Here is a 26,808-nt window from a genome sequence, read left to right as displayed (position 1 = left end):
TTACAGTAGGTTTCCATTTCCAGTCTTGGAACTGCCCTGGGCTATTTTTAGCTTTTCAGCTACATAAGAGTGCTGTCATCATCTGTAACTCCCTAGTCAACCGGTTATGTCACATGTACCGCTGGGCCATGATCTCAGATGACTGCTCTGGAAATCAACATTTGCAACTTCATTCAAAGCTAGAGGAAGAAAAACAAATCAGAGTACCTAGTGCCCAGCAAAGCAAAGGATTGTAACAATTCCTACCAGTTGATTCATGTTTTATGTAGCTATTACTTTTCTTCCTTTAACTCAAAAAGCAGTTTACGAGAATGGCTGTTCTTTGTGGTGTGGAAACAGGCATGCACAGATGTTTCCAAAACACAATTTTAAAAAATAAATGTCTCATTTAAAACAGTGGTGCAGGCTGGGCACGATGGCTCACGCTTGTAATCCCAGCACTTTGGGAGGCTGAGGCGGGTGGATCACCTGAGGTCAGGAGTTCGAGACCAGCCTCAACATGGAGAAACCCCATCTCTACTATAAGTACAAAATTAGCCGGGTGTGCTGGCGCATGCCTGTAATCACAGATACTTGGGAGGCTGATGCAGGAGAATTGCTTGAACCTGGGAGGCAGAGGTTGTAGTGAGCTGAGATCACACTGTTGCACTCCAGCCTAGGCAACGAGAGCGAAACTCCGTCTCAAAAAAAAACAAAAACAAAAACACAGTGGGGCAAAAATGTTTTCAGCTGACTATAGATAGTAAATAAATAAAACCTTACAAAACTCTCTTAAAAGAGGATATTGAATATAAGCTATTATTATTTGGCAGGTAAATGAAAAGAGTCCAAAATGAGAATAAAGAACACAGACTTTGGTATCTGGCACAGCTACTAGCTTCAAATCTTAACTGTGCCACGTACAACTAGCCACGTGCCTTTGTGTGTATATTGTATCTCTTTAAAACTAAATTGACTCATTTGTAAAAAGGGAAAATCATAGAAAGGCAGGGTTATTGTGAAGATTAAGTGAGATGATACATGCAAGGCAATGGCACAAAACCTGGAATATAGTCAAAGCTCAATAAATGTGAGCTTTCACAATGGTATTCTCTACCTTAACAGGTAGCAGTTTTTTACTGATTACTACCTGTGTTGGGTGCATTCACATAGCTTATAATCATCAGAAACTTCCACCCGCATCTTGCTTCTTCTATCGTTACTCAGATGATCAGGGATGACTTCTTTTAGCTATCAATTGACCTGTCTTTAATAGGTGTTGTATTACCCTATTACCTGCTGCTTCTAACATGCTTTGGATTGGGCAACCAGATTAACTGAATCTGTTGAAATTCTCTCAAATTACGGAGTAGTGCTTTGGTTTTGGACATAAGAGGCTTTTAGTCTTTCTTCAGGTTCCAAGTAAAGTGTGATAAAGAGGAGGGCCTTATTCCACAAAAGAATAAAATATGTTAAGGGCTGTTAAATTGTATTCTACGTCTTCTCCTAGCCTCTTTCAAAAGAAGAGGTAAGACATCTGGCGTCAAGAAGAATAAATGCAATACCATTAAAGAATGATAAACAGAATCAGAGCCAGAGAAGGTAGGAGGAAGGTAATGTACTAACCACTAAGACAATTGTAGTTGTTGTGATCTTAACATGCAAACTGGCATAAAGCCTCTTGGCAGCAAGGCAAAAGGAAAATATGTTCAATGATATAGTCCTGCTATTGGAAAAAAAGGAAGCACTCTGATTTTTTGGAAGGATAAAGTTTTATGTGGGACCATATAAAAAAGCACCCAATTTTTTTACATTTCCCTAATAGACAATGTCCTTGGCAAGCAATTGGGGTTATGCAATATAAAATATAGGTGACCTTTGACTTTTTCATCTTTAGTTCTCATATTGCCTCTACCTCTGAGGCAGTTAGTTTAGCTTTCAATCTGTTCCATCTATTGCCACCGTTCTAGTCTGTGCTCTTGACCCCTACTAATGAGGTTACAATTAACACCCCATTGGTCTCCTTGCATCTGTTTCTCCTGTTCACCAATTTACATTTTACATTGCCACCAGAAGGATGTTCCTAAACCAATATGCTCAGCAAGTCACAGAAGAGTTCAAAAACCGTTAGCTACTCCTAGCAACCTCTAGAGGAAGTCCAAACTTTTCAGATGCCTTATAATCTGATTATATGCACATTTTATAAACTATTATTCCCCATTCCTAACCTTCCAACCCAACTATCTTTCTCATCAGTCTCTTGACTACGTCACGGTCCTTCCTCTTTCTACTCCTTTGCTCCCATGGTTTCTCTGTCCTGAAATCCCCTCCCCCTCTCCTAACCACCAACTCCTTATCACCTATCCAAATCTTAACTCTCCTTTAAGGTCCAGCTCAGTTCTTCCTTGGAAGCCTTCCTACCAACTTGGGTTCATGTTTCTCTCTCTCTTCTTGTACCACTCTCTGTGCCAATGGATGTGTGTTCCATAGACCTCCGAGGGTTCCTGACCCTTTTGGGGGACCTGCAGGGTCAAAACCATTTTTATAATACTAAGATGCTATTTGCCTTTCTAACTGCATTATCATATGCAGTGATGGTGCAAAAGTCATGGTGGGTAAAACTGCCAGCACCTTAGCACAATTCCACATTGGCACCAGACTGGACGAGCAGGCATTCTTCACCACCACATGCTCACGGTGAAAAAAACAAGTTGTCACTTCCCTTAAGAATGTTCTTGATGGAGCAGTAGTAAGTACTAACTTTACTAAATCTTGAGTGTTAAGTAAACGTCTTTTTAATATTCTGTGGGAAGAAATGGAAGTACCCATTCAGCACTTCCATTGCACACAGAAGTATGATGATTGTCTCAAGGGAAAGGGATTGCAGGATTTTTGAGTTGTGCGTTAAAACTGCCTTTTTTTTTTTTTTTTCCTCACAGAATACCATTTTTACTTGACAGATGACTGACACAAAATTTGGTTGCACAGACGAATATTTAGCAGATACTTTCCCAAAAATGAACAACATGCAACTGTCATTTCAAGGAAAACAACTGACAACATTTACTGTTAGTGACAAAATACAAGTTTTCAACCAAATATTAGAATTTAGGACAATTAAATTCACCACTGAATTTGACAGCTTCCTAACAGTCAATGACCTTTCTGTTGAGATTGAAGGTAATGTTAACAAATGTGATTTTTTCATATCTTATAATGAAATGAGTAAACATTTGTAAAATCTACTTAACTTAGTGAATCGATACCTCCCAACTGACCTAAGCATGGTGGCAAAAATCATGCTTGGGTGAAGGTCCTTTCAAAACGCAAGGCAAGTTTTTCATGTAGGGAAAATTCATTAATACAGTTTCAACATTCCACATTGTAACCAACCTTTATAAACTACCACTTGTTGAGTTTTATTGTGGAATCCAAGAACATCCTCAATTATCTGAAAAGGCTTTAAAATACACTTCCTTTTTCTGACTACTTGTCTATGTAAGACTGAATCATCTTCGTGTACTTCAACCAAAACAATATATTGCAACTTTTAAGTGCAGAAGCAGATATAAGAATCCAGCTGTCTTTTCTTAAAGAGATCTGCAAAATGTACAAAAAATGACACCCTTCTTACTATTTTATAAGAGTTATTCTGCATATTTATATTAATGTGTATTGGTTGTATTTACATGAATACATATTTTTTAAATTTCTCAGTTTTAAGTTCTAATTAGTAGATATCAACAGATAAATCCACATTAAAAAGAAAACTCTGAGATTGATACTTTTCTATTCAGAGTGTGAAGTGTAAGAATATTAAAAATTTAGAACTGGTTTTTTATACCACTTTGACTCTTAATTTTACATCATGTTATAATAGTATAATACATATATGTCATGTATTTTTACGTACATATAGCATCATCTTAATGGGAATATAACACTGAAGGAAAAAATACTTACTTTTAATCTATAACACCTAAGAAAGTGAGCCAATAGATTATTGAATTGACTTGAGGTAACATGTAAAAGTATTTAAAAAAACCATTTTATTCAAGTTTTATAATTAGGTGGTAACAGACTAAGTCTGTTTCAGAAAATTCACGACTCCATTCCATCCAAATGCAGTTGTCAGTTTCTATATTCCTTTAACATTTTAAATTGTATTCTATTGAAGAAAAGTATTTCCCTCCTATCTTTGTACATGCAGTTCCCTCTTCCTAGAATCTCCTTTGCTCCCTTTCTTCTTCATAGAGATTTTCCCTCGCAGCTAGCTTAGGTTTACTCCTTATATGCTCACAGCACACCCTGTACTTCTCCTTAAATGTCACTTCTCACTCACAACTTTAATTGTCGAGTTATTTGTGTAATTATTTGATTAATGTCTGTCTTTCTCACTGGAATATATGCCTCAAAGGGATATAGACTGTGCCATCCTTTTAGTGATATTTCCCAACAGTATCTGCTCAACAGGGCTATGGGAACATTAAATGGATAAATATTATTAAATAAACTGAAATTAATTAACCCTTTATCCTGTGACATTCTGTAACGTGGCAGATAAATTAACGGGGGAAGAAAATTCCATTACACATCACAGAAGAAATAAATCAATCTGATTTTTATTTTTAAAGGAATTATTTAGAGAACAGCTCAGTGGGTGGCAAAAGTGGTAATGGGAAGACTATGAGTCCAGGGAAGAAAGGTGGAGCCTACCTCAGGAGGTTAGCAATGGAGATGAGAAGTAAGCGACTGATTGAAGCTATAATTTATACTTAGAATCAGCAGACCCTGTTAATTAACTGGATGGGGCTGAGAGAGCCTCAGTTATCAACAGGGTGTCAAAGAGTCTCAGGTTTCTGGCTTGAGCAGCTGAAAGGATGATGATTACATTTATCAACATTCAGAGAACTGAAAGAGAAAAAAGACTAGGAGGGAAAGACTAAGTCCCTGAGGTTTCTATGTGGCAGTATCAGCATGCAGGGCTGAGAGGAAAGATTTAAGAAAAGGATAAACTTGGGAGTTGTCAACATAGAGCTCATCATGGAAGCTGAGGAAGTGAGTGTGAGAAGGAGAGTGAGTGAGAAAAGATGAGTGGGGCTCAGCTCTGAGGAATCTAAGGGATAGGAAGTGCTTGGGTGACACAGGGCAGGAAGTGAAACAGCAGAGAAGTGGCCAGAAAGAGAAACGGGCAATGTAAGATTATCTTTGATTCGCTTCTCCCTTACCTCCAACTCTCCTTTCCATATTCCCTGCTTCTGCCCAGTCCCCACTGGGACTATTATGGTCATCTCCTACCTGGACTGCCTGCACGTTGCTTCTCCCCCAGTTCATCATACGTCCTCCCACCAGAATACTCTCCCTGCAGTGGTGCTTTCCAACACAGTAGTCATGAGCCACACATGGCTACTGAAATTATATGAATAAGAATTAATAGAATTCAGTTCTTTGGCCTCAATAGCTGCATCACGAGTTGTCTCCATACCCAAGGGTGGTCAGTGGCTATCGTGTTAGCACAGAGACAGAACATTTCCACCGTGAGATAAAGTTCTGTTGGACAGCACTACTACAGCGCTGCTTTCTCTCTTCAGCTCAAAAGCCCAAACTCTTTAGTCCAACATTTCTGCATTCCACATTATCTTTCCAACATCCTCTCCTCTCACTTCCCAAGATCAGCTCTAGGCTCAATGCAAACTGGGTACACCCCACTCATTTCCATCTTCATTGATATGTTCATGTAATGCTATTTGGACACCCTCCTGTAATACATCCACTGTGATAGTTATGTATCAGCTTGGCTAGGCTATCGTACTCATTTATTATGCAGTGAAACACTAATCGAGGTGTTGCTGTAAAGGTATTTTGTAGATGTGGTTAACATCCAGAATCAGGTGACTTTCAAGTAAAGGAGATTATTCTCCATTATCTGTGTGGGCGTTATCCAGAGGTCAAAAGAACTGGTAAAATCCCGATTGATCTAGATTCTGGCACAGATTTCAGTATCTACCAAAATGTAGTCTTCAAGGTTGAGCTACATACCATTTCCTTCAAAAATACAAACCTGATTTTATATATACACACACATATATGTATATGTACACATATATGTGTGTATATGTACACATGTGTATATATATATTTTTTGGTAGATAAATATGTATACGTATATGTGTGTATATATGTATATATGTGTGGTGTGTGTGTGTATACATACATTTATAATTTTTTTTTTTGGTAGAGATAAGGTCTCATTATGTTGCCCAGGCTGGTTTTGAACTCCTGAGCTCAAGTAATTCTCTTATCTAGCCCTCCCAAAATGCTAGGATTATAGGCATCCATCCCAAACCTGATTTTTCTAAGGCAATGATTCTTAAACCTGGGTGTACATTATAGTCATCTTTTAAATGTTATATAAATACAGTCAGGTTCTACTAAGACCAAGATAAGCACATGAAAGTGGAGGTTGGGCCTTCATATCTCAAAAGCACGATCTAGGTAATTTTGATGCACAGCCAGGGTTGAGAACTATAGCCCTAACTGAATTCCTCTAGCACTTCCTAAGTGCCTAACAGAACTCATCAAACACTACACACTGCCTTATAGTCTTTCATTCAATCAACCAACCAGCATCAACTGCACAACTAATATTTGTCAGACAATAAGACAATGCAGGAGACTGAGGTGAACAGTATGCCCACTCTTGGCCCTGTGGGTAAATGCTGAGATAGACTGCTTTGTAATTTCTCTAAGCGTATTGATTAATATATACTGAATGAAAATTTTACTCCAAAATTTAGTGAAGCTAATAGTGGCTTATTCAGAATAGTACATAGTCTATTTCTAGTTCATTGAAAATTATATAACATGTGTAAGTGCTCAACATATTTATTGATAGGTTGTGCTGTCGGTATTTTATAATATTGCTGGGTATGATTAATTCTCAACCTGTTGATAATTTGGTAGGTACTGAAGTGTCTGTAACTGTACTTTCTCAGGGGCACAAGTCATCAAGGCTCTTGCCTAATCTTCTAAGAAGAATAGAACTAATTCCTGATGCCAAAACACTCTGATTTCATTTGAAAGGGAATGATACAGGGTATGGCAGGGCTGAGTAACGTAGGGCTGTGGCCTTTTCAATCCTAGCTAGCCCTTTCCCTGTAATGTGCTTAGCCAACTACAAGCATCCATAAGTGTTAGATAAGACTATTCAGTATATTATTATGAACATCATTTTAAGATAGCTAAAATGTTTCTCAGTCACCATGCAGTCGCTGAACAACACCCCAGTGAGGACATCTACTGCTGATCTTTCTGCTTTTTATATATGAGGAAATAGGTTCTAAAAGGAAAAGTGACTTGTCCACAGGTGCCTGAGAGCAGGGTTGCATGGAAAGATAGGGCTCCTAATTCCCTGAAGTCCATCTTATGTTCAACTTCCTAGGAGGGGAACCTTTAAAATGGCTTTCACCTACAAAAAAGGAAAATTCAAAATAAGTAAAAACACTTCCAAAGTCTCAGAAGTCCCTCATCTAATTCACCTCTTTTTAACCTTCTTCCTTCATATTTCACAGATAGTATATTTGCTTTTTAAAAAACTTAAGGCAGACGAAAGTACATGAAATGGTAGTGACACCATTAGCATCACTGAATGATCTGTCAAAATCTTCATTATTTGTTTTTATTTTAAGGAAGTCAGGAAAAAGTCTACAATTTTTTTCCACACATCCTGCTAAAATCAAAACACACAAATTTGCAATCAAATTTTATTCCAGCTACAAGTATGGTCTTGACTTGATATATTATAATACATGCTAATATCCTAAAGATCTATGTTATTGGTTTGCCCATTATAATTAATGAAGATGCTGTTCGGGAGTTATTATAATCCGTCAGGTCATATTATTCCACATTTTGAAGAGTGACTCGGAAGAAGAAGCTGTAAATGCTTTTTCCTTTTCAAGGAGCCATTAAGAGTTTTCTGGATAAAAGCATATTTATAGTTTCTTACCAGAGACAGACTTGAGGAATACATTTGAGACTCATAGTAAAAATGCACTTTATTATTACTTATTAAAATAAGGAAAGCTACAGTTAACTAATGGGACCTCAGAAATAAAAAGATTTCAAATAATCTTTCCAAAGCCCTTCAGTCTTCCAAATTAATCAAGAGTTCAAAATACGGGAGGGATGGCAGAAGCTGAAATCCCACTGGTCTCTCCTTTTCAATATTCTGGGAATCTTGTGAATTCACATCGTGTGTCCATTCCCACCAAGTTCTGTCTTTCTCTTTAAATTTTTATTACAACATTTTACATCCATGCTGCTTTTTAGGTCATGAGACAATGAGGTTATGTGCCAGCAAACTCTCAACTTTAACTCAATTATTTTGCTTCTGTGGCTTTCCTGGCCATTATTGTGATTATGCTTCTAGATGACTTATAATCAAATGAGTTCCATGGTAAATACTGATATTACATCTTTGTTCAGAATGCCCAGACCTCCCTGCTTTCCTCACCCATGTTTTTGTTAAATTAATTTTGACATTCCCCAGATAACAGATAGCTTGCTGAATTTCAAATGTGATACTTTGTGGGGTGGGAATTCACAAGACATTTTACAGCTAAGGATTTCTGGAAATACTGGAATAAAACCAGGTAGAATAAATACTGTTATATGGAGAAAGGAATTACATCATTTGGCTGCTGATAATATGTTACATGAGGAAAAAAACAAAAAAGGAGCAATGCAGATACATGAACGAACTGCATAAAACTCAGCGGGGTGAGACGTCACGGAAACCTCCTTTTCCCTCATTCCCCACTTTCTATCAGTTACCAAGTCAATCAATTAGAAATTGCCAATTGCCATGTCCCACTGACATGGCCTGGTTCAGGCATTCATCATCTCCATGCTAGACTGTTATCCATTTCATCTGTATTTCGTCTCCTCCAAGGTGTGAGGTATTTTAATTATGAGAACGTCTCTCTACTGCAATGAAATCTAGTTGCTCATATATACGTCATGGGCCTTTTTTTTTTTTTTTTTTTTTTGAGACAGAGTCTCGCTCTGTCGCCCAGGCTGGAGTGCAGTGGCCGGATCTCAGCTCACTGCAAGCTCCGCCTCCCGGGTTCAGGCCATTCTCCTGCCTCAGCCTCCCGAGTAGCTGGGACTACAGGCGCCCGCCACCTCGCCCGGCTAGTTTTTTGTATTTTTTTAGTAGAGACGGGGTTTCACCGGGTTAGCCAGGATGGTCTCGATCTCCTGACCTCGTGATCCGCCCGTCTCGGCCTCCCAAAGTGCTGGGATTACAGGCTTGAGCCACCGCGCCCGGCCCCTCATGGGTCTTAATGCTACATTTTGCAATGCCATCCACCAATTACTCTTGATAAATATTGAAATATTGCTGTCATGTTCTTGCCTAAGTATCAGGATCTTCCACCATGCTGATCATTCCCTCTCAACATGCTCCCCTTTAAAGTCAGCACTTAGAACGGGAGGTAGCTTTACCAATACTGAGCAGGAAAAGCCGAGTATTTCCTTTATTCTGGACACAGGTACAAACACAACCTAGATTTTCATTAACCTTTTGACATTGTTATCACATGCTCAATTCACATGGAGCTTCATTAACCAAATACCCAGTCATTTCATGTGATCCATCATTATTCTCTGCTCTTATGCTCTTTACTTAAATAGCTGATTACTTAAACAGCTGATATTTATTAATTAGGGGCAGGCATTTACTTTAATTCATATTGATTTTTGTCTCCTCTAGAAATTGATTTTCATCCATTATTCCACAGTTTTAAGAACAATTGCCCAGATAAGCATGCTGTCACCAGGCACACATTTCTTCATTTTGTACTTAAATACATTTTTTTCCATACATCTTGCTAAAATCAAAACACACAAAAATATCTGTGGCACTCTCCTATTCTGTCAGTCTAATAACCTCCATTAAAAAAAAGTAATGTATTCATTTTGGGATGACTTATTTTATTGAACTCATCATGTTGGCTCCTAATGACCCTTTTTCTAATATTCATCTTAAACATCTCATTCTGGAATATGGAGATTAGTGCTCCAGCTCCAGTGTCTCCATTTATGAGAATTTAGCCTATGTCCAACTTCTACCCTAACTTCACCCCTTTTTGAGAACTGTCACATTTGCCCCACTAGGTTCTGGCAGCTGTCCCAGTCCCTGTATCACCTCGAGACGACCACTGCACTTCCCAAAGCAAATCGACAAGTGCTTTTAATGCCCTGGTTAACTCATTTGGAACAATTATACTCCTTTCTAAAATATTCTTGGGCAGCATGAGCTTCTGTAGACTTCACCAGACCTTTAACCATTATCAATCTAAAGTTCACTTTCAGAAAAGACAAAAGTAATATAGAAGCTAGTAAGCTGTTTTCTCATTCATCTGATACAGTTAAATTGACTTCCTTAAACTGTGGGCCAACCACTGCTTCTTCATCATCTCACATAACTCAAAAATCAATCAATCTCTCTGATCATGCTAAGCATTTTTTCACAAGTCTGGACTCACTGAGGACTTTCATTTTACACTCACAGTTTTATGCTAAGAATGGAAAAAATAAAAGATTAAAGTGTTCAAGAGGATTATTAGTACAGAATGATCATTTGTTAGCCTTCTGAGTTAAATTGGCTTTAGCAGGTCTTGTCTGACTGGGCCCAGCAACTTAATCACCATTTATGACTCTTTCTCTGAGAAAATAACATTTTATATTCCAAAGAAGTGACTCTGAAAAAATTTCTAAATGACATCTTCGCATGTTGAACTGCTTCACTTTTGCTCATACTCCCCAATCCTAACAAATCCATGAATTTAGCTTTTGAATCAGCCACATAGAGCAAATAAATTCCTCCATATTCAGACAAAAATGCACATTCCATCACCTTCTGTTCTTGAATGCACAAAAAGCTTTCAACCTTGAAATGCCATGTGAATTCCTACCACAGCAAATGGGCCAATTTAGCAATTCTTACTAGTCAGTTTATCTCTGATCTCATTTCCCCCTTTTCAGAGTCCTTTTGCCAAATTAATGTTCCTTTGTTTGGTTTTCTTTTTTGGTTGAGTTTCTTTTCTTTTTTAGTTTGGCAAGCTTAGGGCCAAAGACACAAGGCAAAGTCATCATATTTCTTTGTTTATAGAAGGCAAAAGAGTGTAAGTTCAAGTGAAAAAATGCTTGACTTATTAAAATGCCTTATTCCCAGACTTTCTGATCCTGAAGATCTGGAAGTCTGTGGGCAGACCTTGGGACTTTAGTTGGGTTTCTGGGATTAGCCAGAAAGGTCTTGGATTGAGCATAAAATAGACCAAAATATTTTTCAATAGCCCCAACACCAATTCAGTTGCTTCAGAAATAACCAAAACAAAGTCTGGACTATTCAGGGGAAAAAAAAAAAAAAAGGTGAAAATAGATCTTTGAACCCACTTCGAGACAAAACCTGCAAGCAAAAATTTGTAGACCTGTGGGCAGCTGGCTCTGATTCTCTCATACCTTTCACACCTCAGGGCAAAGAAGATTAATGTTCTTTTCCCAAGCGCCACTTCCAGACCATTACTCCTCAATGTTCTTGGAAGAAAATTCATTTCAGGTCCATGTGAATAGAATACAACCCCAAAGCTTCCTCAAGTCTATCATTTCCAAATTCCCAGCTGCTGCTCCTGGTTCGCTAAAATTCTGATTCCGGGCTCACATGTTCTTCTCCACTGTGTGTCCTTCATCAGACCAGGACCTATGCATCCAGAGACACGACATGACCAATGCACTCTGGTCCCTCAGTAGCCTCACTTCTTACTGCCAATCACCTTCTCCCTTTCATGCAGTAATGCCATAGTCCTACCCTGGCCCTTGCCATCCTGAAAAATTCAAGAAGCATTTATTTAAGAAATATTCAAATAGCACTTATTTAAGAATCCCTCTTTCTAACCATAACTCTATCACCTATGCATTTCACAAGACCCCAGGGGCCCCTTGACTTTTTCTAATCAATCTGCCGACCCTCTTCTTTCTTCCCTTCCTTCCATCTTTTGGGCCACATTCCAGAGCTCACTGTTTCAGTGACATCTTGCCAATACTGTACTCTCCATAATGCCCATCTACAAAGCCCCAACTCTGGCTGAAGGCTACTATCTGCATTCTCGCTGTCTGAATGATGTTGGAGAAAGCCACACAGCAGGGCAGTGTGGTAGGACTATAAATTGAGGATCGTCAGCCCCACACAGGCCCTGGCCCCAGCTCAGAAAGCCTAGAACTTTTTCCAGGTTTCTCCAGTTAGCCTGCTCTCTCTCTCTCCAAATTGGTTAAATCAAACTGCATCTATTCCACACTTGCTCCCTGAAGCTGGACTTGAATGGGAAAAACACACAACCACCCAACCTTGACCATGATCACTACCCTTGAGTAGGCTTTCATCACTGGAAGCAATGACATTCCATTTCCCCAGTGCATTCACTTTCCCACTCTTCCAGATGAGTGTCTCATCCCTTTCTCCTCTCTTCAGATCCCCTTTCCCTCAATCTTAGCTAATGCCTTGCTTTCCATTTCACTGGTAAATGAAAACCAATCAAGAAAAAGATTCAGCAATCTTCTACTATCAAATCTATTGAACTAATTTTACCTGTGTCCCAATATGCTGGCTTCCATCTTCCTTCTAAGAAGGAACAGACCCTACAGTTATGGCCAAACCCTCCACTTACAGATGGGATTCCCTTCTTGCCCTCTCAGGGACATTATTCCAGTAATTCTTCCCTCTCACTCTTGTGTCATCAGATTTTCTCTCCCTACTGAACTGCTCCCACTACCTGACAAACAGTAATTCCTGCCATCTTAAAACTCTCTTCACAGTAATCACCCTTCCAAGTACTACCCCCTTTCTCTGTATTCTTGCTTGGCCAAAAAAAAAAAATATATATATATACACACACACACACACACAGACACAAAAGTGTTACCTAAATTCTCTGTATCCAGTTCCTCTTCTTCCATTCTGTTTTGAATCCTTTCTAATAAGGTTTGGATTCTACCACTCAACCCAAACCCTTCCTGTCATGGTCTTTTCCCTGTTGTTAAATACAATGGTCAATTCTGCATCACCATCAGAATTTGGTCATTCCTTCCTACTTTATACTTTCTTCGCCTGGCTTCCAAAGCACTTCACTTTCCTCCCACCTCACTGGCTCCTCCTGGCTCAGCCTGTCCTGCTGATTTTTCCTCATCTCCGTGACCTGTAAACACTGGTGCCCCCGGGCTCAGTCCAGTATCTCCTCTCTATTCTATCTCACTGCTTTCCTCACTGCTCTCATTCAGTCCCATGGCTTTAAACATCACCTGTGTGCTGACAACTCTCAGATCGGGAGTTGGGTCCCCCTCTTTAACTCTTACTCCAGGTTCATATATCCCACTGTAAACTGACATCTCCACCTGAATGTCTCAAACTTTACATATCCAAAACAGAATTTTGATTTTTCTCCTGTATATCCTGTCCTTAAACTGCTCCTTCCACAGTCTTCTGGATCAAAACCTTGGAGTCATTCCTTGATTGCTCTTTCTCACATTTGATCTATCAACAAATTCTATTGCTTCTACCCTCAGAATGTATTCAGAATTTGAGAATGTCTCTCTACCACCATAATAACACTCAGGACCAACCCACCACCATCTCTCCCTTGGATACCGGAGATAGTCTAATAGGTTTCTCTGCCCCTGCTGTGCTCCTCCATAATCTATTCTTTTTTTTTTTTTTTTTTAATTTATTATTATTATACTTTAAGTTGTAGGGTGCATGTGCACAACGTGCAGGTTTGTTACATATGTATACTTGTGCCATGTTGGTGTGCTGCACCCATCAACTCGTCATTTACATCAGGTATAACTCCCAATGCAATCCCTCCCCCCTCCCTCCTCCCCATGATAGGCCCCGGTGTGTGATGTTCCCCTTCCCGAGTCCAAGTGATCTCATTGTTCAGTTCCCACCTATGAGTGAGAACATGCGGTGTTTGGTTTTCTGTTCTTGTGATAGTTTGCTAAGAATGATGGTTTCCAGCTGCATCCATGTCCCTACAAAGGACACAAACTCATCCTTTTTTATGGCTGCATAGTATTCCATGGTGTATATGTGCCACATTTTCTTAATCCAATCTGTCACTGATGGACATTTGGGTTGATTCCAAGTCTTTGCTATTGTGAATAGTGCTGCAATAAACATACGTGTGCATGTGTCTTTATAGCAGCATAATTTATAATCCTTTGGGTATATACCCAGTAATGGGATGGCTGGGTCATATGGTACATCTAGTTCTAGATCCTTGAGGAATCGCCATACTGTTTTCCATAATGGTTGAACTAGTTTACAATCCCACCAACAGTGTAAAAGTGTTCCTATTTCTCCACATCCTCTCCAGCACCTGTTGTTTCCTGACTTTTGAATGATCGCCATTCTAACTGGTGTGAGATGGTATCTCATTGTGGTTTTGATTTGCATTTCTCTGATGGCCAGTGATGATGAGCATTTTTTCATGTGTCTGTTGGCTGTATGAATGTCTTCTTTTGAGAAATGTCTGTTCATATCCTTTGCCCACTTTTGGATGGGGTTGTTTGTTTTTTTCTTGTAAATTTGTTGGAGTTCTTTGTAGGTTCTAGATATTAGCCCTTTGTCAGATGAGTAGATTGCAAAAATTTTCTCCCATTCTGTAGGTTGCCCGTTCACTCTGATGGTAGTTTCTTTTGCTGTGCAGAAGCTCTTTAGTTTAATGAGATCCCATTTGTCAATTTTGGCTTTTGCTGCCGTTGCTTTTGGTGTTTTAGACAGAGAAACAAGAAATGGGGAAAGGATTCCCTATTTAATAAATGGTGCTGGGAAAATTGGCTAGCCATAAGTAGAAAGCTGAAACTGGATCCTTTCCTTACTCCGTATACGAAAATTAATTCAAGATGGATTAGAGACTTAAATGTTAGACCTAATACCATAAAAATCCTAGAGGAAAACCTAGGTAGTACCATTCAGGACACAGGCATGGGCAAAGACTCCATAATCTATTCTCAGGACAGTCCAAGGGATCCTACGAAAACAGGTCAGTTCAGGTTGCTCCTCTGCTCAAAATCTGCCAGTTTACTCTCCAAAGGCTCACCCTCAAATGACTTCCCAACTCAGAGTAAAACCAAAGTCTTTACAATGGCCTATGAAGTCCTCATATCTATTATTCTCTCGATCTTTTTACTCTAGCCAGTGTTCTTCCATTTCCTTAAATGTATGTAACCAACTCTCCTACCTTGAGGCCTCTGCTTATGCTACTCCTTCTGCCGGGAAAGCTCTTCCTCCAGATTTCCAAAGCGCTTGCTCCAGCAGCACCTTGAGGTTTTTTCACTTGGCAACTTCTCAGTGAGATATTCCCTAAACACCCTACTTAAAACTGTCATCCCCCACTCCACATACACACACACAATCCCTACTTTTTCTCTAAAGGATTATCTCACGTTTATTTTGTGTTTTACGTCTCCCGCATCAAAATGTTAGCTCCACAAGTGCAGGGATGTTTTTTTCTGTTTCTTCACCTAAAATAGTAGATATCGAATGAATATTTTAGTAAACTAATATTTTAACTCTTCCTTGGGATCACATGTGTTTTCATATGGTTGAAGATAATCAAACTGAATTTCAGGGAATCAAAAATATTTTTCTATAAAGTAGTATCTTCCCTCAAAGAGTCAGTTACACAAAATCTCAAAGGGGGATAATTACTCTTCAGACTTCCTTCTCTCTGTGTATCTATGATGCTTAATTAATGGGACATATATTTGTTCTCCTTTAATCTTCATCTTCCTGAGTCTATTTTTCTATTTAGCCTTTCTAAATCCTGTGGTTGCTCATCATCATCCCTAATTTATCCTATTATAAACCTAATACTCTTTTGCCATCCCAAATTCTTATTACTTATTCCAAATTTCGTAGAGACTAAGCAATGAAAAACATCCTCGGTTGGCATGAGATCAGAGGCACTGGGAATCTTCCAGCTTCTCAAAAGTCAGTAGGGTTATATATAAACCTTGAGTTCTAGAAAGGCTGGAAAATGGGGGTATTACTAGTCAGTCTCAGATCATAAAACATAACTCCTTGGCTTTCTCTTTTCTTCCTTGTGTTTTCATGTTGACCACAACCTGATTTCTATCCATGGCAGTATCTTTGCTTGCTGCAAGCAGATTCACCACTGCTAGATCAGAATCTTTTCCCACACCCCATCCCTCAGCCCATGTGTAGTCAGGCAACTGGCCCATCTGAGTTCCTGGGTCAGTGTCAGCTGAGTCAGGGTTTCTAGAAATAGCCTTGACCATTACTGCTCCCCCTACATCTCCAGTTATTTTTTTTCAACTCCTTGGGGCTTGGAATCAACCTGGGGTCTAACGGGCCCGCCATGACTGCCCCTTAGATCTCCTTTGCTCTTAACCAGACCTGGGATTGGGCAAACTGGGGGGAAGTGTGGGATATCCCGCATGCAACTACATTGCAGAACAACATTTATCTGCTCCATCACCATGTGGACACCTCCCCATCCTCAGTTTGAATCACATGGCCTATTTCTGCACTCTCTACTTTTAAGACTGAACTCTACAAGGTTATCTGAGTCTCTGGTACTCAGTTACCAGCCTCACTTTAACCGATTCCCTTCCCCAGAGTAATCATGTACCTAATCTATTTTCTTCCATGTACCCAAATGATAGTCACCATTCACATAGTTCCAGAACATCTGGCTATGCCACCATTTTCCTGACTACATCCTCCTTGAACTAACTGCTTTCAAGGTAACAATGGATGAGTTATGCTTATCAATATATTGAACATATAATGTCAGAGACAGTAACAATGTTGGAAAAAACAAAACAGTGTGGGAAAATGTTCATGATAAAATGTTAATGAAACAAGTTATCAAACAGATTTCATTGTGCTTAAACAAAAAACTGAACCAGGACTGAGACAGTTTCCCACCACAGCAAGATCATCAAGTTACTTTCTAATGCTAGTACTTGCCGGGTCCCTTTTACCTGGACTCTCACCCACACACCCACCTTACCTTGGAGTGTGTCTATATCAGTTTCTAGTTTCAACACATTCCCAGCTCCTCATAAGCTTTGGGGTAGCAAGAACACACGCACCTTATGTTCACATCTCTGTTTACCACTCACCATTTTTGCATAGTTTGGCTAAACTTATTTGCCTCAGTCTGCAAAGTGGAGCAGGAGCTGGAGAAGACAACACAAATATGCAGGTGACAAGTAATCAATGGACAAACTCTGCAGCAAGCGAGAGAAGAAGCCAGTGAAGATGCTGCCAAGAGCAAGGTAGGCTGTGGCCTCCAGGCCATGTGGGAGGTTCACAGCAGCATTTATTTCACTGTGATTTATGCACACTATATATACAGCAGTGCTGGCTTTACCCAACTAGTCACATTAGAGACACCTGAGCTGTGAAGGAAAATTTGAATGTGCTTATGATGCCAGCGACCAAGACTATTCAACTGGCAATGTTCTCTCAGGCCTCATTTCAAAGGAAAGAAAAACATAAATTCTGAAAGAAATGAACTAATAATGATAAGCATTTTAGTCTCCCTGTTAGCCAAACTCTATAAATACACCCCATTGTATAAAAACACTAGGCTCTTGATCCTTCTAAAATCTGAACTATTTGAGGATAAGGCCCGAGTAAACATGAACTAGGCTTTGCTTTATTTCGGTTCAACTCCGCAAACTGCAGTTGGACCTTCCAAAATGCCAGATGGAGAAAAATAGAATATTGATTTTTCAGCTCCTTTTATTCCTCTTTTCAGTCTTTTTTCAATTTTGCTTTGCCTTTGGATTCTTTCTGCTCCCAGGTGTGTACTGTGACACCCATTTCTGATTTTAAAATGTGGCTTGAATCAACTTACCTGATTTTGTCCTGGCATTTGCCTGCCTATACAATGGGAGCCACCCATTTTCATTGACGCAGTAAGCTTCTGTCTACAAAAAGAGCTGACCTTAAATATAATGCTTGATTCCCCTGGGCACCCTATTCTCAAGGCACCACTTCTACACCTTCTGTTTGTTTACCATGGAGACAGCAGTTTATGTTTACTGTGGAACTGGGAGTATGCTGGTTAAGCTGATGCTACACAAGCAGTTACACAAAGAAGTGGCCTTAATGAGCATCAGATGTGTGAAAATCTAGGAAGCACAAGAAAATCCCAGATTCTCTCCTGAACATGTTATGAACCCATAACTAGAGAAAGATAATAGCCAGGATATAGAAATCTGGTATCAACCACACATACAGGACTACGTGATTAACAGTTTCCAATGCCATCACTGCAGTCTAACAATATGACTCAACGGTAATTCTGTAAGCATGAGAGTGAAAAATAAAAAAGTGGGGATTTAGCCCAAGAATCTCCTTCCAGCTTGGGTGTTCTCAGATTCACTGTGAAAACAAGTCTTTCAATAAGGTAAATGTATTCTGTGAGCCTGGAATTCCACCCCTGGTCGTTCTAGCTTAGACTAGCTGTCTTCTTCCACTTTGAAAAGGAAAATGTGGTACTCAAGAAGTTAATGCTGAAGGTGGAGGAAGATTATCGGTGTATCTGCCTTACCTATGGCAACAACACAGCAGAGACTTGCCGCTCTGCAACACTGCAATACACTCAAGGTTGTTCCTGAGGAAAATACTTTTATTTTCACATAGGAAATTGGTGTGAACTATGTATAGGTTTACCAGGTGCACCACCAACACCTTGTTGCATACATTTTTTTTTAGATTAGATATGTTGCTTTAAGAGTATCAACAAAAGGAGACAAAAACAAAGCAACAAAAAAAGGCAGCTTCATGAGTGTCTACCAGTATTATACTCAAATGTGAAATGTCTGTGTCAATTCTGCTTTCGGTCTCTAACTGCAAAAGTCAGAAAAACCACAAAATTGCTCTGCTACTTTAAGATGCAGGAATATTGGTGGGCATTCACAGTTTCCCTTTACCAGAAATCTTATTGAATATAATAGGAAAGTCGTTGAATACTATGTCTTTCTATTATATCCAGGTGATTTTCACAGTAGGCAATCTGCTAGTACACCACAGGAGTCCCACACTTTGAAATAAAACGGCATTGTGGATACAGTTTTATGTGCCATCCCTTTTCAGTCCAGAGCACTCTGGTTTCTTTACTCTTGGTTGAATTGACTAGGCAATCCATAAAGAGTGAGCAAGAACAGAAAAAGCACATAATGAGGTTTTTTCGGGTCTTTATCAATAATACAATCGTGCTCTGCCAATTACTGGAGCGGTGATTGTGTATCACACTTTGAAAATAAATAAAAAAAGATTTATGCATTCCTAAAGTGGTAGGCCATTTGCAACAGGGACAAAAATCAGGAAATGTAAGTGGATCCTGGCATGTTTCTCCTACACATCTGGTGCAATAATATGGTACATGAGTCACAGAAACACTTGTTCCCATCCCCCCCTCCAAATGAGCCTAATGTAAAAATCTATTCAGTAGTAAGGATATTTTGCACAAGGCATCCTATGTGCTTAATTTTCTTTAAACAAGGCATTAATAAAATCACAATAGCATCTAATAAGATTTTTAATTCCTTAAGGGTAGGAACCATGGCTAATCTTTAATCAGTCCAATTTAGTGGGAGCATTTAGCTCCCTTCCTGGTAGAAACAACCAACAGAATATTCCTAGCCCTACGAGATACATGTAGGTTGTATCACTGAAAGCTCCAGGATGAAAGGGAAAGTAGACTATGTTCGCTACCAGTGACTGGCCCTGGTCAATGTACCTGTATATGCTTAGAGACTGCTTTCCAGAGTTACTAACAACAGATACTGATAGCAATGGTATCAATGAATGGAACAGGAGTTTCAGAAACAAGATGCTATTTTATTACAAAATGAATTCCCATTTAAAATTACATGAACAACATGAAGAACAAACCTATAGAGCATGATGCCGAGACAATTAAGTTCAGCAACCTATTCCCGAGAGACACCAGAGCTCTGAACGCACAGTCCCTGCCATAAGATCTATGCAGGATCTATAGCCACTGAAGGAATGCATTCATAAAAACACTTTTATGAAAAAGTTTTTTGTAAAATTTTTTATGAAAAATCTCTTAGCTAGCAAATACAAATTTAAGATAAAGGAGTAGTACTCACAAACTCCGGGGTTCGAAAATCATGCTGACTTTCCAGTGATCCCAAATCGGGGATAATTGTCTGTCCAAGGTTTTCCAACACTAAAAACAAATGAATGAATATATAAACAAATGAAGCACGAACTTGCACTGGCTCACATAGTCCTTTACTTTTAAATCAGCAGCACCGGGTTATTAGCATTTGTAGCGCATTGACAAGTTTATATTATTTAACCCTTTCAGCTATCAGAGATATTTAAAAATCTGTAGCAGCTGTTTCATCTATTGGATCTACCAGACGATGCCAGGGTTGTAGAACACTAGGTCTTAAAATTCTCTAGGCAAGGTCTACCACTGAAAATTATTTAGCTGGTACACAGCAACCAAATGTTACAAAAGTCTAGCTAAGGAACGCTTTAGTCTACTGATGTTCTTTGTGCTATTACACGTCAGGGTACTGCTGTGGAGTCCCTTTGTGGGTAGCCATTTTTTCTTTCTTATTTTTTTGAGACAAGGTCTCACTCTGTCACCCAGGCTGGAGTATGTGGCACAATCACAGCTCACTGCAGCCTCGACCTCCTGGGCTCAAGTGATCCTCCCACCTCAGTCTCCCAAGTAGCTGAGACCACAGGTGTGTATTACCATGCCTGGCTAATTTAAAAACATTAAAAAACTTTTTTTTTTTGTAGAGTTGGGGTATCCCTATGTTACCCAGGCTAATCAGTCTTGAACTCCTGGCCTCAAGCGATCCTCCTGTCTCAGCCTCTCAAAGTGCTGAGATGACAGGCATGAGCTACCATGCCTAGCTATTTTAAATCTGATAGAAATATAATGGGAGCCAGATAGAATTTACTTGGAGATACATTAAAAAAAAAAAACAAAAAAAAAAAAACAGGTGAAATTAATTTTAATAACATAATTTAACCCCTACTACCCTAATTATCATTTGAACATGTAATCAATGTAAAAAACTATTCATAAAATATTTTACCTTTTTTGTATTAAGTCTAGAAATCCAGTGTCTATTTTACACTCACAGCACATCTCAGTTCAGACTAGGCACATTTCAAAAGCCCAACAGCCATTTGTGATTAGTGGCTACCATATTGGACAAGTGCAGTGTTAGAGGGATAGAGAACCAAATCCAGAAGGGAGGTCATTCTGTAAGATGCTATAGTTCCATCTTGTCAACAAGTTACTGACATGAATAAAACAAATTGTTCCTATTGTTCCTACAAACAATCATTTGCAGCATGTGGTTCTGGACTGGATCCTGGTTTAAACCAACAAGATGTAAATAACTTTTTTTTTTTTTTAACGTGGAAAAATTTGAATAGAATTTTTGCTATGTAACAATGTTCTGAATAAATGTAAAGAGATATTCTTAAATATTTAAGTAAACTTAAAGATTTAATGTTTAATTAAGTTTAAATAAATATTCTCATTTATCAATAGGTTCAGCCTCTTTAACAAGTCAATGACATTAACAAGGGAGATCAAGTTTAAAGAGCTCTAAAGGACATAACCACTAGCAATACAGGGTCCTCAACTGGATCCTAACTTGGACAAACCAGCCATAAAGGACTTATTTTTCAAAACTGGAGAGTTTGAGTATGGAATAAGTTTAAAACTACAAAAAATTACTTTTGGCTGGCCATGATGACTCACACTTGTAAACCTAGCACTTTGGATGCCAAGGCAGGAGGAGTGCTTAAGCCCAGGAGTTTGAGACCAGCCTGGGCAATGTAGTGAGACATCTTTACAAAAACCTTTTTTATTAGCCGGGCGTGCTGGTTTGCACCTGTAGTCCCAGCTACTCAGGAGGCTGAGGTGGGAAGATTGCTTGAGCCTGGGAGGTTGAGGCTGCAGCGAGCTGTGATCATGCTGCTGCACTCTAGCCTTGGTGACAGAGTAAGATTCTGTCTCAAAAAGAAAAAATACATAATGCTTTTAATTTTATCGTGTGTGATTTATCTTGGCTTTGTAGTGACTTTTAAAAACGCATACTATGTTTTCCCTTAATCCATTAAAAGCTTTTATAGAAGAGAAGGCTGGGTTCCTACTGATCTAGAAAAATTCAGTGACCCAAAAGAAGAAATCTCAACATACATATAGGGCAGAATCAAAAGAGATCGCTACGTGACTGTTTACAAAACAAAAGTATCAGTCAATAATTCAGCCAATTCAGTTACCAAATACTTAAGTTTGGCACCTCACTAAGAAATCTAATATTTGGAATCTTTTTTTTTTTTTTTTTTTTTTTTTTTTTGAGATGGAGTCTTCCTCTATTGCCCAGGCTGGAGTGCAGTGGCACAATCTGAGCTCACTGCAACCTCCACCTCCTGGGTTCAAGCAATTCTCCTGCCTTAGCCTCCCAAGTAGCTGGGACTACAGGTGCGTGCCACCACACCTGGCTAGTTTTTTTTGTATTTTTAGTAGAGAAGGGGTTTCACCATATTGGCCAGGCTGGTCTTGAACTCCTGACCCCATTATCTGCCTGCCTCGGCCTCCCAAAGTACTGGGATTACAGATGAGAGTCACTGTTCCTGGCCTGGATTCAATTTTAGGTTCACACAGAATCTGGGGGAAAAAATACCTCACATCTTTGTATACTTAAGAACTGAAAAGAAATGCCAGTAGAAATGACAGTACAATCAAGTGATTCTAACCCTTCTGAAAAACTGAGTTCATTAGAGGACACCCTATGTGTGAACCAAAGCAGAAACAGAAAACAGATGAGATGAGCAAAGGCTTGAAGAGCTGCAACCATTGCCAAAATTAAGGTGCTTGCCTCTGAGAACTCCTGGAGGATTATAGTAATCACCGCATAGTCTGTTACACCAAGAGAGTTGTAACATACTAAACTGGTTATTCTAGTATAACAGTTGTCCAAGATAATTACACTCCTACAGACCATCTTTAAAACTTGCTAAAATGTGCTTATATGCTAGGCTATGATAAGTGTGTTCTAAGTTGGTGTTGGGCAGCTTGCTTTACATTTGGAAGAAAAGACCTAATCTTTTTATAGTATTAAGACAGATGTTAAAGAAATTATATCCATGGTATTTATGATATTTTGGTTTTTGGCAGAACCAGCAAACAAGGAAACATAATACTGTGGGTTGTGGGTTGGTTTTTTTTTTTTTTTTTACACCAGTATTATAAATCTGATGGAGTGACTTGGCACCTTATCTAGATTCCTAGATGATCAGATGCCCAATTTATCTGTTATCTAAGGTCAACAGACAGAGCTGCTAAAGTTGATTTTTTTTTCTTTTTTCTGAATGAAAGGACAAGTTTAAGAAAGTATACACTTTGCCTAAAGACAGAGGAGAAACAAGATTACCCAGATGTTCTATCCAATAAACGGTATCTATGGATTTGTGAAAGAAATTAGAACTATTTATAGTTTTAGTTATTCTGCTGGTAATGGAAACAAATAGATTCACTGGTTAATGTCAATACAAAGAAAAAACTGTAAATCTGAGTGAATAAAAACAGAAATGGCTTTATTGAAACATCATCTAGGTAGAACAAAGCCACAGCTATTGCTCTCATGACCCGATAGAGTGCTGGGAAGCAAATGATTTATGAGGCCACTACAATAATTATACTCCCACTACTGAGGGGCTCTAGTTACTGTTTGATATTCTCATTTACGGTAATCTAACACAACTGGAAAAGTTCATTTCTCAGCAAAAATAAAATAATCAAAATCTAGGTGACTCTGAGGGCCTGTATTAAAATGAGCAGAAACAGGACAAAAGTCTAAAAAGGCAAATATGTTAATTTCATTTCTTTCCTTATATAAATCATGTTTTTCTTAACATAATATGTTGAAATGTATTTTTAGTACTGTCACTATGCCTCAGCCTTATACAGCACAAGTACTATCTTCAGTGGCATCATGATTAGTTCATTTAATTTCGGCACTTAGAACAACAGTATTCGGGACCTCTATGTTATCTGTTCATCAAAAGACTGACTAGAAAACGAAAAACTAATTATTCTAATATGACAAAAACCTTGGTCTTGATATGTTAGTGGGATTTTGCATGGATGCACAAAGAAAGTGCAGTTCAAAATCAGGTTCAACAAACATCAAAATCTACTTTATATTTTTGCACAGACACTGTTGTAAGGCCCTAGGGAAGCCAAAAAGAACCAGACAAGGTTCCGTTTTCTTGAAGAAAGAAACCTGAGACATAATTAATGTTAATTTTAGTGTCATTTCTAAGTGCCGCACTAGACAGATTTATGAAGTACTGTAAAAATACTATCAACTGGATTACTATAGGTAAACATTGAATAATTGATGATCTGGGTCAAAAACAAAACACACTAAATAGCTACCTTTCCTAAATTCAATAGAATTAATTACATAACACTTAGTGAAAAAATAAAGAGCATACTTTAAAAATTTTTATCAATGCAATTAGTACAGTGAAATTGAAGCAATAAAGTCCTTGGTGGTACCACTTCTGACTTACTTGATAGTCCAAAATGAAGGGCCCAAAAGAAATTTCTAGAGGCCCAGTCATATTAATAACGCAACACTGGAAGCCTCAGCAGAAAGTTGCAGTTCACATGATTACTTGTCTACCAATTAGAAATGGAATAACTAACATCCATTGACCCAATTGCAAAATAAAGAGAAAATCTATCCAGCAAAGTTGTTTGAGACTTATATAAACTGGCCAATAAAAAGAGCCATTGTCTACAATTTTATAACTTAGACAATCCATTATCTATGAGAAAACACAAAATGATCTCAGGAAACTCATGGTTAAAACCCCAAATACCTAATACATAGTGCCCTAGGAATAAAGATAATCAGAATTAGGCATCCACAATTTATCCAACTTAGCACTAAGCATGGCAGGTGCCTGGGTCCAACAACTCATCTGTTATGGGGATTGGTTGCCATTAAAATTATCAGAGAGATAGTGAATATATAGAGAGAGAGCAAGTAAAAGTATACCAGGGCCTGGCACAAAGGGCACTGGGTATAGACTAAGGGGATTGACTGGGTTCAAGTTCTGATTCTATAATTTCTTAGCTGCATGATCCCTGGCAATGCTTATTCTCAAGTTTATTTATCTAAAGCTAGTGATAACATTACTTTCCCTGGTTATCTCACAAAGTTGGGCAAAGATGCAAATGACAATTCACAAGCATGTTGTAAAAAAAAAAAAATAAAGCACTATATAAATACAAATTAAGTTCATGTAACAGACTCAATGATATGAAGAAACGTAAACAAATGTACCTAGTATTTTGTGCCTGGTACTTCTAAATATCTTATTTTATTTACTCCTATTTTTGTCCCTGTTTTCACAGATGAAGAATAATTAAGGTTATTAGCTGCATGAAGTTAACCACGCAAAGTGACACAATGGGAATCTAAACCTGTCTGATTCCAAAATTGCACATCCTTTAAAATACATTAATTTGTCTCCTGAGCTGCTGTGAATAATCCAAGGAACTCCTGATGTTAGATATAAGTTGATAAGAAATTAAAATAGTATTGTATGTATAAATTTTAAAAATCAGCAAATAACTGCTTCAATATAGCCAGATAGAGATATAACAGACTAATACAATTTGGAAAAAAGAAAAAAAAGAAAAAAACAATGTAGTGAAACTTATTTATATAGCATTCACAATTAGAACTAATGGGAATAGTTCTAATTAAGGGTAAACAGATAGAATATTCTGGCAAGTGGCTAAAGACATTCGTGTGCCAGGGATTGAGCTAGATGATGTAAGTACAGATACCAAGATAAGGAGGGTACAGAATCTAACCTTAGGAATTCTGTGATCTCATCAATGTATACAACTAAAGAAATGTCAAAGGAATGGCCCGTATCACCTTGTGAATGAGGATATGTTCACATATCCAGATTGGGCAGGATGTCTAGAGATCTGCCATGCTGTCTTGTACCTGAAACTCTTCTTCCATTTGATAGCTACTTCTGAAAACCGGATCTCAGCATACATCTGATATTTAACCTGAATGCCAGCACTCACCAGTCATTATTCTAAAAGCAACCACATGGCTGGATCACCTGAAACCAGGAGTTTGAGACCAGCCTGGGCAATGTAGTGAAATCCTGTCTCTACAAAAAATGCAAAAATTAGCTGGGCATGGTGGCGCATGCCTGTAATCCCAGCTACTCGAGAGGCCGAGGCACAAGAATCACTTGAACCAGGAGGTGGAGGTTGCAGTGAGCTAAGACCGCGCCACTGCACTCCCGCCTCCTGAGTGACAGAGACTCTGTTTCAAAAAATAAAAATAAACATAAAAATAAATTTAAAAAGCGCCTGTAATCACAGCACTTTGGGAAGCCAGGTGGATGGATCACTTGAGGTAAGAAGTTCGACACCAGCCTGGCTAAAGTGGTGAAACCCCATTTCTATTAAAAATAAAAAAATTAGCAGCCGTGGTGGTACATGCCTGTAATGTTAGCTACTCTGGAGGCTGAGGCAGGATAATTGCTTGACCCAGGAAGCAGAGGTTGCAGTGAGCCAAAATTGGGCCCCTGCACCCCTGCACTCCAGCCTGGGCAACTGAGTAAGACTCTATCTCAAAAACAAAACAAAATAAACAAATAAAAAAAGAGAGTAAAAGCAACCA

General features: G+C 38.7%; 1 protein-coding gene across 4 annotated transcripts in view; it reads right to left on the bottom strand.

Annotated features, from left to right (window-relative positions):
• ANO6 (anoctamin 6) overlaps positions 1–26,808 on the bottom strand; it is a 213,592-nt gene that overhangs the window by 105,852 nt on the left and 80,932 nt on the right. For 3 of the 4 annotated variants that reach the window (XM_008002952.3, XM_008002954.3, XM_073020643.1), the window contains one exon: positions 20,194–20,273. The exons of the other annotated variant lie outside the window; for it this stretch is intronic. In XM_008002952.3, the coding sequence (XP_008001143.1) occupies positions 20,194–20,273 (80 nt within the window). The remainder of the gene's footprint in view (positions 1–20,193; positions 20,274–26,808) is intronic. 4 annotated transcript variants of the gene reach the window in all.

The sequence above is a fragment of the Chlorocebus sabaeus genome, chromosome 11 (assembly GCF_047675955.1).
Source record: "Chlorocebus sabaeus isolate Y175 chromosome 11, mChlSab1.0.hap1, whole genome shotgun sequence".
Classification (NCBI taxonomy): domain Eukaryota; kingdom Metazoa; phylum Chordata; class Mammalia; order Primates; family Cercopithecidae; genus Chlorocebus; species Chlorocebus sabaeus.
Note: the sequence above shows the minus strand (reverse complement) of the source record. Positions and strands in the feature narration are given on the sequence as shown.